This window comes from Pithys albifrons, chromosome 5, assembly GCF_047495875.1.
Source record: "Pithys albifrons albifrons isolate INPA30051 chromosome 5, PitAlb_v1, whole genome shotgun sequence".
NCBI classification, from domain to species: Eukaryota; Metazoa; Chordata; class Aves; order Passeriformes; family Thamnophilidae; genus Pithys; species Pithys albifrons.
This window is the reverse complement of record NC_092462.1, coordinates 34449049-34461555: the sequence shown is the minus strand read 5'-3', so window position 1 is coordinate 34461555 and position 12507 is coordinate 34449049. Positions and strand designations below refer to the sequence as shown.

At 41.2% G+C, this 12507-nt stretch overlaps 1 protein-coding gene across 2 annotated transcripts; it reads left to right on the top strand.

The window, feature by feature from the left end:
• Positions 1 to 500: 500 nt before the first annotated feature.
• Positions 501 to 9839, top strand: NPY1R (neuropeptide Y receptor Y1). 2 transcript variants are annotated; one of them, XM_071556183.1, is made up of 3 exons: positions 501 to 696; positions 3275 to 4109; positions 4209 to 9839. In XM_071556183.1, exons 2-3 carry the CDS (start codon positions 3411 to 3413, stop codon positions 4665 to 4667), a joined length of 1158 nt encoding a protein of 385 aa, XP_071412284.1. In that variant the 5' UTR covers positions 501 to 696; positions 3275 to 3410; the 3' UTR covers positions 4668 to 9839. The 2 variants fall into 2 exon arrangements, with proteins under 2 accessions (XP_071412284.1, XP_071412285.1); XM_071556184.1 differs by having other exon boundaries at positions 3123 to 4109.
• Positions 9840 to 12507: the final 2668 nt, after the last annotated feature.

The window sequence follows — 12507 nt, the reverse complement described above, 5'->3', positions numbered from 1 at the left end:
TCCTAACACAGCCTGTAGATTTTGTCAGGGCATTTTCAAAGTGTTGCTTAAGTTTATTTGAGTAACTTCTCACAGACTTCCCAACTCACTGTCTGTTATGCCCATCAAAGCAGACGAGTACAGTGCTTTTTTTGAGTGGAAAAACAAGGTGTTTCAGCAACTTGACATTTCTTATTGAGCCAGTCATCACTATTCATGATAAATACAGGCCAGTTCTGCTGGTTTAAAAAGCCCAGCCCAAACTTTGTAACCTGCTTCTTATGCTTAGACTCTTCCTCGTCCGCCTTCCTACAGCTTCTATTTCCATCTTTAGTTTGGCCACAAGATGGCAATAACTTGCAGACAAAGTGCTGAAACAGGCAGCCCGATTTGAAACTGTCTCCCTTCTGAGCTTTTCCTTGTGCTCTTCCCCCCACCACCCCCCTCCTTTGTTTCAATATATAATTGCATTACTTTCGGAATTACTAGGCAACCCACCCCCAGATGTGCAGTTTAAAGGTGATGTGCTTGCAGTGAGATTTTCAGGATCTACTCAGCAGAGCACCATCATGTGATACTGAGGTAAGGTGGAGTTCGGCTTTAAGAGGGTGTCTACAACCTTCCTCACCAATCTTTAGTATCTCAGCTAGAGAAATACCAGAGGATCCTCCGGAGCCAGCCTCTGAGCAGACCAAAGACGGGCAGAGCAGTTGCAAGGTGAGTTTCCCCTGTGATTGCTTTCCTGTGACTGTGGGTGGTTGTATGCTGATGAGGCTGGTGTTTGCTTGCTCTCTTAGGTGCAGATGACAAAATCTAAGGGAAGGGTAGGTTCCAGGTTGCATTTGTGAGTGGCTGGGTGAACCATCAGCTTGGGCTGACAGCATTATGTGCTTGCTTTTGAACAGCTCTAATAGTTTTACAGTGCATTTCTAGTCACCTCACAGCATAATATTTCATCCTGTCTGTCAGGGCTAAACTTTTGACCAATATTCTCATGCAAAGTTGGGAGGGTGTGTGTGGTGGGGGAGACTGTGCAGTCATCCAGAGGAGTCTGCAGAGCTATGGGCTTTCCTCACCCGAAACCAGCACTCAGAATGGGGAGGAATCTCCTTCCTGATTTGGGAGCTGGTGGTGTAGGGGGCAAGGACCAGTGCACCTGTCCAGCAGATGCAACTTCATCCCCTCCTGATGTCTGGTCCATTTTGGAAAGGGACAGGAAAGAACAACTCTCTGTCACTTAACAGTAGTGCCGTGTTTCTGAGCTGGTTCCCAGACATGCTCTTAGATTGCATCTGTGCTATGGGGAAAGGTGAGAGCAGAAGGAGCAGCAGCATTTTCTGGTTTTAAGTCTGATATTTATTAAATAAGCAAAAGCAGAGCTTGGCTAAGTGAGTAGAAAAACCAAGAGTCTGAAATCCAGGACACCTTATTGCTGGGTGCAGTTTGCACCCAGTTTTTGAGAGAACCTGCCCAATTCTCTCCTTGCCAGACATGGCTCTTTGCCCATTCTGCTGCTGACATTATCCCATCAAGTCACAGGGCTGGACTGCCCACCTCATGCTGTACAAGTGATGGTGGAGGTCATTATTAATACAGATGTGATTTTTGAACTATGAGATAGTCATACTGCAAGAATCAAAAAGCCCTGGCTTTCCACATTACCCAGACTCTTTCCCTTGGCATAAAGCACCTACTTCTGGCTCTGGCTCTAGTGATGCTTCAAGAGGTCCTTGTAGTGGAAATTTCTTTATTGGAGCCTAAAACAGGTTTGGTGGACTAGGAGATCCAATACATTTAGTTAGCAGAGGCAGCAGGTCTGAGAGAGAATGCTCAGGTGCGTGCTTAGCTATCTTGAAACTCAGTGTAGCCAAACCTCAGAGATGCCTTTTGTCTGAAATCACTGCTGTTAACTTTCACAGTAAAATGTCACTCAGAGGCAAGCTACATTGCCTATTGTGGTTTCATGTAGCCGTGTGGGGATTATAAAAAGCCAGCAGAGCCAGCTGAGGTGAGCTTATGACATGGCACCGAGAAGACATGGCATTGGCATGGTCATCCTTTGTCTGACCGTCAGGAGGAGCTGGAGCTGCAAGCCCAGCCCCCACACGCTGTCTCTGCCCTATGGAGGAGGCAGCCCCAGCTCTGGTCCCCAGCATGCGGCTGGTTAAAAGAGTGTCTGTCACCAAGAACAAAGACGATTCTTCTCCAGTGTCTTGGGTGGCACACAAATTTATAAACAGTATTATTTAAGACCAAAAGCTTGCCTATTCAGGGTTACGTTTAATGAAGTACATTTTAGTGGGCAGTGTTTTTACAGCTTTTGTGATAAATGCCATATGGAGCCGGGTTTGAAACCCACTTGTGTGAATTTTAAGTGGCATTATTTCATTACCATAACCTAAGGTTAAATGAGCAATAAATGTAGCTCATGGGAGTGAGCAAAGTTTCAGACTCAGTGCAGACTTCAGTGACACTATGGATGTCCAGATTCAGTGCCACTAGTGGTGAATTGAAGTAAAGGTGTGTCAGGTTATTGATTGTTTAGTAATTGTTTATCAATTAACTTGATTTTATTTTTTAATTTTCCTCCTGAATGCACATGCTTGAGTTTCAAATTTTTAAAATCCAAGGCCTTGCAAAGGGGTGGTTATTCAAGAATACCTATTTGTGTTGCATGGCTAAAGAAATATCCTGCAGTGTTTAAATTTTGCCATCTTTTGCCTTGTTTTGTTCTTTCTTTGCCGCACAGCCCTGCTAGCTGAATTAAGTTGTTCACAGTTCCTGATTTGCCTTTGACTTGGCGCCAGTGCTGCTGGTCTCTCAACATCAAGTGCATGCATTAGGGAAAAAGAATGTAGCAATTTTTTGAGTAATTTTTCCACCCCTCGCATTAGATGGGCTTTCCCCCTCTCATGTGATGACTGGGTGTCATTTGACTTAAAGCAGTTTGAGAACTTAGACGTTTGCAGATTAAACTTGTGAAATGAAGATGTAAAGCATAAAGTGGAGGCTGCACTGGTGGAAGACTGAAATTGCTTCTCAGCTCTCTATGTCGTGTAACTTGTGCCGGCAGGAACAGGCAGGGGTCGTGTCCTCACTTCCAGTCCTGAGCTTCGGTCCTGCTTTCTGTCTCCTTCCTGCAGACCTCAGCCCCGCTCCGCCCGGCCCGGGCGCCGCCACCGCCGCCCTGCGCAGGGACTTGGTGCCCGTGCGGGTCTGGCCGGGCCGGGCAGCTCCGCTCCCTGCGGGACCCGGGCGCGACGGTGACCGACCCTGCTCCTTCGCTTCTCCCCAGGTGGTGCGAGGGAGATGCGGCGCTGAGGAGCGGGTTCGGCCCGGGGTCCGCTGCGGGGCTGATGGGTGCGTTCTGAACTCGGAGCGGTCTGGATGAAAGCTGCGGCAGCGAAGGTCGACGGCGAGCTGGAAAGAACATGAATACCTCGATGCTGGCCCCACTGGGAAATATTTCTGGTCACTTGAATTTTTCAGAGACGAGCTCACAGATCTTGCAGTTTGAGGATGAGGATTGCCATGTGCCTTTGGCCATGGTCTTCACTTTGGCCTTGGCTTATGGTACTGTGATAATTCTGGGAGTCTCTGGGAATCTGGCCTTGATTGTCATTATTTTAAAACAAAAGGAGATGCGCAATGTTACCAATATTCTCATTGTCAATCTGTCCTTTTCTGATCTCCTAGTGACCATCATGTGTCTTCCCTTTACCTTTGTGTATACTTTAATGGACCACTGGATTTTTGGGGAGGCCATGTGTAAGCTGAACCCTTTCGTGCAATGTGCCTCCATCACCGTCTCAGTCTTTTCTTTAGTCCTCATTGCTATTGAGCGCCATCAGCTGATCATCAATCCCCGCGGCTGGAGACCAAACAACAGACATGCCTACATGGGGATTGCTGCCATATGGATTTTAGCCACAGCTTCCTCTTTGCCTTTCCTGATCTACCACGTGTTAACAGATGAGCCCTTCAGAAATGTAACATTTGATGAATATAAGGACAAATATGTGTGCTTGGACCTGTTCCCCTTGGACACTGCCAGGCTTTCTTATACCACAACGCTTTTGGTGATTCAGTACTTTGGACCCCTTTGTTTTATATTTATTTGCTATGTGAAGGTAAGATAGAATTCTCTTTCAATATGTACTTTTTCTGATGTTTATCTTTGCAAAGGTGACAGTGGTAGGCTAATTTATCCCATGTGTTTCTTCCTGCAGATATACATACGGTTAAAAAAGAGGAACAGCATGATGGACAAGATAAGAGACAGTAAGTACAGATCCTCTGAAACCAAAAGAATCAACATCATGCTGATCTCAATAGTGGTCGCATTTGCAGTTTGCTGGCTGCCCCTGACCATCTTCAATATCGTGTTTGATTGGAATCATGAAATTCTGCCTGTTGCTACCTGCAGCCACAACCTGTTGTTCCTGATTTGCCACCTCACTGCCATGATTTCTACCTGTGTAAACCCCATCTTCTATGGGTTTCTCAATAAGAACTTCCAAAGGGACCTGCAGTTTTTATTTCATTTTTGTCATTTCCACTCCCGTGAGGAGGATTATGAGACTATAGCCATGTCCACCATGCACACAGATGTTTCAAAAACCTCTTTAAAGCAGGCAAGCCCAGTCACATTTAAAAAAATAAATATTGATGATGATGAAAAAATATAAAGAAGTAATAAAAATTCCGCACCAAACTGCTGGAAATGTGATTGCAAGTGAAATGTGTCCAAGGACAAGTGCAATTATGTAACAAGTACAAAATGAGTAATGTTTTTCTTCCTTTTCCAAGGAACTTTGCTTTCACTTTGAAATTATATGCTCTGCATTCTTGCCCCTTTTACTGCTTTAATGTTCACAGAAGTTGTATCTGAATTTTATTATAAGACATAGTCAGACCTGCTACTACCTATGGTTTTCATCAGCTGTCTTTTGTTCTGTTTCCTTTGTACAGTTATGTGTAAATTTATGTTTAGCAGAAAGGTTTATTTATTGATTATATTTTTTCAAAGAAGTAATTTTCAGGAGTGTCCATCTAAGACCATTAGAAACAATATGAACCACAGGAACACTGTCACTACAGAGGACACCCAACAAAGAATAAAATTAGGAAATTCTGGTTGGAAGAGGAGTTGCTGTCTTTTTTAATTCAGCTTTTGATTGATGTCAAACTCCTGTAAAATCAGTGTAGGCATGCTAAAAAAGGACTGTGTGAGACCTGTAGAATTTGTTTACATGGGGACATACAGTTTTGTAATTCACAGTGGCAATTCAGGCTATAATCACTTAGTTCCAAAGAAAGGATTAAGAAGAAAATTCTGTTCTCATTTATGAAAATAAAACCCTGTAGTAATTTCACAGTACACAATGGGATAACTCTGACATTTCACCACAGCAAATGAAAACATAAATGGGCCTTCAGTCCCAACTGATTAGAGCTGGTTTTAATAACACAGACTTTTAAATTTAAAAACCCCAAACCCCATTTTCATCTGCTGTCACTGACAGGAGTTAGTGTTGCTAGAATGAAATGCACCATCTGTCCCAGACCTATGAACCACGTAAATTCTCCTTGAGACCTATGTCCAGAATCTAAAGGGAGATGGGACTGTTCACTATCTTGTCAAGGTGCAATTCCATCCTCACAGGTGACAGTGAAAATCAGGTCTGGTATTAAAAAAAATGAGCTTTACCTACCCAAGTATTTTCATAATAATTAGGGTTGTTCTAAATAAATTATATATAGCCTTATAATAGTCTGTGTTCAGATGCAATGGCACAAAACTGGATAGTCTCCAAGACAATGGATGGTTTGATCAAGATCTGCAAAATTAAAAGACGGGTATGGATATAGTTTGGGTATAACTGGTATGTTTAGCTTCCAAACTCACAGTTTCCACGGTTGGTTGAAGTGCAGAAATATTTGCCAAATATGCACAATAGAGCTCTATGTGTTACTACTTAAAATATATATCTTCTACTTCCATAAAATATTCATGACTAGATTCCCAGCTGAGGGAACCCCACATAACTTAACTGCTTTAAATGAAATTGCAACAATATTACCCAGCTAAGGGTCTGTGTCATACGGTGTACTTTGCCGGATAATCAATGTCTTTTTGAATAATAAGGTTTTAAAAATAAAATGTAGACCTTACTTTCAGCAAGGTCAATTTAAATCATTCTGGCAGGTAAAAGGGTCTTTAAAATGGATATAAATGTAAATGCAGGATGAATGGAAATCTGACCCATTATATTTCTAAGCAAAAAGATTTCAGGATGATGGGGTGAATTTGTATGTTCTAAATATGTAATAGATAAATGCCTAAGAAATTAAAATTATTTGGCTTGCCAAAATTTAAAAGTAAAATACGGTGCCTTGTGCTGTCTTATATACTGTAGAATATTAAAGTAGCATTATGTTCTTCTGCATTATAATACCATGTATTTCTCTACTGGAAGATAATTTAATTTAAAAGGTTTCTGTGCTTGAGAACAGAGCCAGAATGTAGAAAATTAATTATAAGACAGAAGTTTCTTTCAGAGCTTTGACCTTTTGTATTTTATGAGATTTCCTTTTTTCCTTGTGGTTCTCCATGGTATGTCTTGTTAATAATTTGACAGGGGTCTGCTAAAATTATTTCTCTCTGACTTTGCAACAATTTTTATATTCTGATAGACATATATTTTCACAGTGAGATTAAATGCAGAAAAAACAGGCAGGGTTGTTTTTTTTTTAATATAAAGAATGTCCCAGTGTGTTTTCCCATTACGAAAAGAGTCCCTGTGAATTTTACATGCTTTTTTCCCATTTTTTAAGGCACTTTGAATAGAGTGGAAGAAAAAAAATTCAATTATTTGAGAAACTTTCCAGTCATTTTGCTGGACTATTCTGATCTGGCTGAATTAGGTGTTTATACAGAGTAGGAGTTGGGGGAGCTTTAGAGGAGCCTGCTGGTGCTCAGGGACCTAAAACAGGTGTGTCCTAAGATTTGGAGGTCACCAGTAGGATAGCAACACAATTCTCCCTATTGCCAGCATTTCTCCTGCTGAGGTGTAGTCTCAAAACCTGCAGCCCATCTCATACTCTCATCTTGTCTCATCCTGAGAATGCATGTCAAGTGGTTTTTGCCTACCAACACCTGATAAACAAGGTAAACTGTAAGTAGGAGCTTCCCTTCTGCTCATCTTTGTTAAGCTCAGGAGCCATTTTTCCTCTGCACTGCTGTCCTAGGATCAGGCATCTTATTCTGCAAGAATCCTTTCTGAGCCTCTGGTAAGGACGCAGGCTAGTGCATCGCCATACAAATACACAGCGTGCTCTGCCTGAAACCACAGCATAAAGGAACACAGTGTAAAGAATATTCAGCAGGAATATGCACTTGGAGAATTTCAGAGGCAAAATCATTGCTTTTCTGAAGAATTTGTTAGAAGGACAGATATAAAAGTAGTCTCTCTGAGGTGCTGCCCTGACATCTGCAGGGTGTAGATCACATCTACTGAGAGCAGTATTTTTGTCCTTCTTTCATGCCTTGGTGCTGGAGTTCTCAAAAGCCACTGGAGACTTTCTGGTCCCAACAACCACTGATCCTTTTTTTGACTTTCAGAGCTCCAGCATGGCTTCTCATTCTCTATATGCTAAATTTCTTTGTTGGGTAAGCTGCTGGGTTTCATGTTTCACTATATTTTTTTCAGTCATTATGGTTTGATACTTATTTCTCCTATGTGCTATTTTGTCAGACATCCCACACATGGTGTTTGCTATCTCAAAAGCCTGAAGATACCTTTTATTTCTTCAGACTGGTAGAGAAGTTTTACTGACAGAAAAACAGAACAGTGAGTGATCTATAATGTATCTTATTATTTATGTGTCATAAATTTCGTGTCAAATCCACAGCCTTAAATGACAAATGGAACTATTTAATAAACATTAATATCTGCTTCATTTTTCAGGTATTTAAGCATCTTAAACTTCAGTTTTATTGACCACAGACATTTAAAACTTCTGCATAATCTAAATAAACCAGCACATTTGTATTTCGTGTTAATAAATACTTCTTTATTCCCATACTGCTTTTTTTTAACATATCTATTGATTGTGCCATTGTCACTTTTTATGGTAATTCATGACTTTCACATCAGCATTAAAAAAGGATATAATAAAAGGAGCAATTAATTGACAGTAATACCTGCCTTCAGTAGTCTAGGAAAGAACTGGATATTAAAAATTGTTTACATATATATATGTATAAATCAACCCTGTTTTATCACCACATGAAGGAATCAGATTTAAACCAGGAAAAGGAATCAACATGGCAGGATCCCACAGATCACTTGAGCTGATGCTGACTGTATCTCATCACTGATGAAGGTGTGAAGGGTGAGTTCCTACATTCTAACTCTGTGGTCTTACACTACAGCAACAGCTGTTATGAATGGATCCTAGAGGCAAAATTTGATACAGACTGTAAATTTGATTCAGACTGTAAATCAGTATATGTTTAACTCCAGGCCTGTATGTCAAGTTCTCATTCTGACCCCAGAAAAGTGTTCTCAGGTCAATGAAACTGGAGAATTTGTTTAAAGCAAACCTTTTGCCTAGGCACTCTACTAAATAAAGGTGCGCTGCTGGCTGGCAGCTCACACTCTTTCCTAAAAATCAGATTTTGGATATTTATTATAGAAATAAATTAACAGCATGCAGTAGCTTGGAATTTTTTCCTGGATTCTTCTCTAGATTTTTTTCTGGGGTACAGTTCCTGATAATGCCTTATCTGAAAACTCTCTGCTGTTTCTTTCTAACAAAGAATTTTCTAACCTAGTGCATAGAGAATGAAGACAAGAATTTTTTTCTATTATTTTTAAAGCATCCATAACAGGAGGGGGTGAACTTAAATAATATGTGCTGTCTGCAACAGATTAAATTCATTCAGCTGACTGGTAATATGGGAAAATAATAGTTATAACCAAATGATAAATTTTGTTGATACTAATTTCTCAGCTGAAGGATGTGTTCTGCCCCAAGACATACCATGCCCTCTTCATTCCTGTGTTGTTTAATATGTGGTATCTGCTTCCCTGAGTCATTACTAATTAGTCAAGTCATTACTAAAATTGATGTGAAAGAAAATTCTTCTATCCAGGTTTTGTGGAATTTCAAATGTTTGAGTATTACATATAAGAGGAAAACATGTTACCAACCTTAGTTTCTTACACTTTAATTAACTTTAAATGACTTCTGTTCAGTATTTCTGCCCACGGAAAACAGTGTTTATGGTCTCATTGAAGTTGGTATTTCAAATATTAGGGAGTGCATTGCCACAGACTGACTTCAGCTGAAGGGTGGCAGCTTTCCTAGTCTCCTCTAGCAGCAAGCTGAGGGCACTCGCACCTACACTACTCTGTGTGCTATGCATCTACCAAAATGTCTTTCTCTCCATTACCAATACAGGCTGCTAAGGGACAGCCAGCTTCCAGGGCCAGCACTAGGCCTGGTCACTGCTGCCTCCCTTCCTCCATCTTCCATGGTGCTTCTGCTCTCACTTCATATGCATCCACTTGGTAGCTGCTTTCTGAGGACACTGTAGGAATTTGTACTCTGATTTTGTGAGTGCCTGAGTATGTGGTAAAAATCAACTCTATTGACAGCAGTGCTTTAAATAGTTTCTTTCATTAAAATTATCTTTCAGCAAATTTCTGGTGGGCAAGTTTCTAAAATTTAGAAGTACGTAATCTACAAAGCCTGTGTAGGAATTATGTCCATACAGAACATCCAGCTCATTGCAGCAAAACTAATAGCACACACAGCCTTGTGCTTTCCAAATAGCTGAGTTGATGACCTGGTTATTTAGTTGCAGAAGATTTGTACCAGATGCAAATGTGTTTGAGACTGCTGCACAGAAGAGGCTCTGTATGATTAACTAACTTACCACAAATCGTGAAACATTTCAGATATACAGGGAAATAGGCAGAGTTTGGAAAAGAGCCAAAAAGCAGAAAATCTAGATGAAGCCTTGATGCCTTCTGCCAGATACAAACAAAAAGACTCAAAGGGAGACTCAGGCATTTATTTATTTTGAGGACCAACAGATTGACAGGTGAATAGTTTTTTTGAGCAAAGTGATGGTCAGAAAAGTATGTATGATAAACAGGTTATCTGGTCCTGGTTCTAGAGAGAGGATATAAAATTAAAATTACTCTGAAAATGTAGGATTTTTAAGATTCTTCACCTTAGATTAATGTAGATATTTTTTTTGAGACAAAGAAAACAAAATGTATTTGGCACAATTGAAAAATAATAGCTTTTCATTGCACCCACCCAGTGCATATGAGTCCATTTGCTTCCACTTCTGCACAACATGGAAAAGGTTTGTTTATGTCAGGACGAGTAACCTGATCAAAAAAGTATTTCTTCTCTCTCTTGGCTCATGTCCACACTGATACTGTTCTGCTGTTTTTCACTTTGCAATCTCTTTCCTGCCTCCCCCAAGCTGTGACATTTTTATATGCTATTTATATTGTTTCTTAATAACAGATGTCTGTGAAAAGATGTCCTTAAAAGATCCTATTCAATGTGTGTTTGAACATATGGGTGAGAGGCCAAATAGGACTTGTAGAAAAGTGTCTGACAATATGACAATATTTCAGCTAATAGAGAAGTTGAAAATATATTTGTTACATACTGTTATTCAATCCTTTTCAATTAAAGCTTTTGTTATAATTTTAATTCATGTAATCTAAATACCAGCTAACCTTATGTATCTAATGTTTCTTCTTGGTGATCAGCCTCCAGAAACATGCAACTAGAGGAGACACTGGATAAGCCTTATAGGCTCTCATTATTGCCTATAAGCTTCCCATTATTTGTATTATACTGGAAGATATATATGCAAAAGTGTTCTCTTCCCTCTGTTCAAGACTAGTAAAAGTTGTATAATTATGAGATATAATAGATAGGACTGGATTATATTTTCTGATTTTTATTTCCATTATTATTACGACTGTAAAGTTTGAGGCTCTTCAATTAAGCCTTCACTTTGTTATCAGTTTGGGCACAGGGGTAGTTCCCTGAATGTCATTCACCATACTGATATGCATATGGTTGAACAAGTGCTAAAGGAAGAACCCTGAAGCTTGACCTAAACCACTCTAAGGTTAATTTCTTTTTTTTTTCTCCTCTGTTCGTTTGTTTCTTTTTCTCTTTCTACCTTTCCCCACAGCTTAAGGCAGTCATGCCTCCCAAAAAAATGAAAGCTGTTGCTCCTGTTACCAGTAGAGGGTGTCAATACAGACAGAACCCTCTAAAAAGGATGCAGCCACTCAGGCCTCTGGCTGCATAGACTGTCTGAGCCTGGACCTACTACCAGAGGACAGTATGAGAAACGCCTGCATACGATGTGAGCAGGTGAACGATTTGCTGGGTCTGGTGGCAGAGCTAAAGGAAGAGGTCGATAAGCTCAGAAACATAAGGGAGAGTGAAAGGGAAATTGACTGGTGGAGTCACACCCTTTCCACTCCTAAGGAAGCCCAGCAGGAGGTGGTGAAGCCCAGCCCCTCCTGCCATCAGGCAGACGGAACAAACCATAGGGATGGGGATGAATGGAAACAGGTGCCTGGTCGTAGAGGCAAAAACACCCCCTCTCAACCCCTTTCACCTGCCAGGGTGCCCTTAAAAAACAGGTATATGGCCCTGGACTCTGACAGTCTGTTGGAGGACAGTCAGGAGGAGGATCTATCTACAAGATCTTCTGGTTACCCCCAGCCTACCGGACATGTTACGACTACAGGTAAGAGGAAAAAGAGAAGGGTTGTTGTAATCAGTGACTCCCTTCTGAGGGGAACTGAGGGCCCTATATGTCGGCCAGACCCGTCCCACAGGGAAGTTTGCTGCCTTCCGAGGCCAGGGTGAGGGATATTACCAAAAGACTTCCTAAACTTATCCAACCCTCAGACTATTACCCACTGTTGGTTGTCCAGGTTGGAAGTGATGACATTAATAAAAGGAGTACCAGAGTAATTAAAAAAGATTTCAAGGCACTGACCCGATCTCTTCATGGGACAGGAGCACAGGTAGTAATTGCCTCACTTCCTGTGCTAGCCGGGATGAATGAGGAGAGGTTTAGGAAAGCCCAGCTTACCAATAGGTGGCTTAGGGGATGGTGCTATCATCAAAATTTTGGGTTTTTTGATCATGGCGCAAACTCTGTGTTGCCCAGTCTCGTCAAAGCAGATGGGCTTCATTTATCTAGGAAGGGCAAAAGAACTGTAGCCCATAAGTTGGCAGGGTTAGTTAGGAGGGCTTTAAACTAGGTTTGAAGGGGGAAGGGACGGCAACTGGGCTCTCCAGAGATAGGCCTAAGGGCATAGAGCCCGAGTTGGGAATGAAATCAATGGCCCAGCTGAAGTGCATGTACACCAATGCACGCAGTATGGGAAACAAACAAGAGGAGCTGGAAGCCATAGTGCAGCAGGAAAACTATGACATAGTTGCTGTCACAGAAACGTGGTGGGA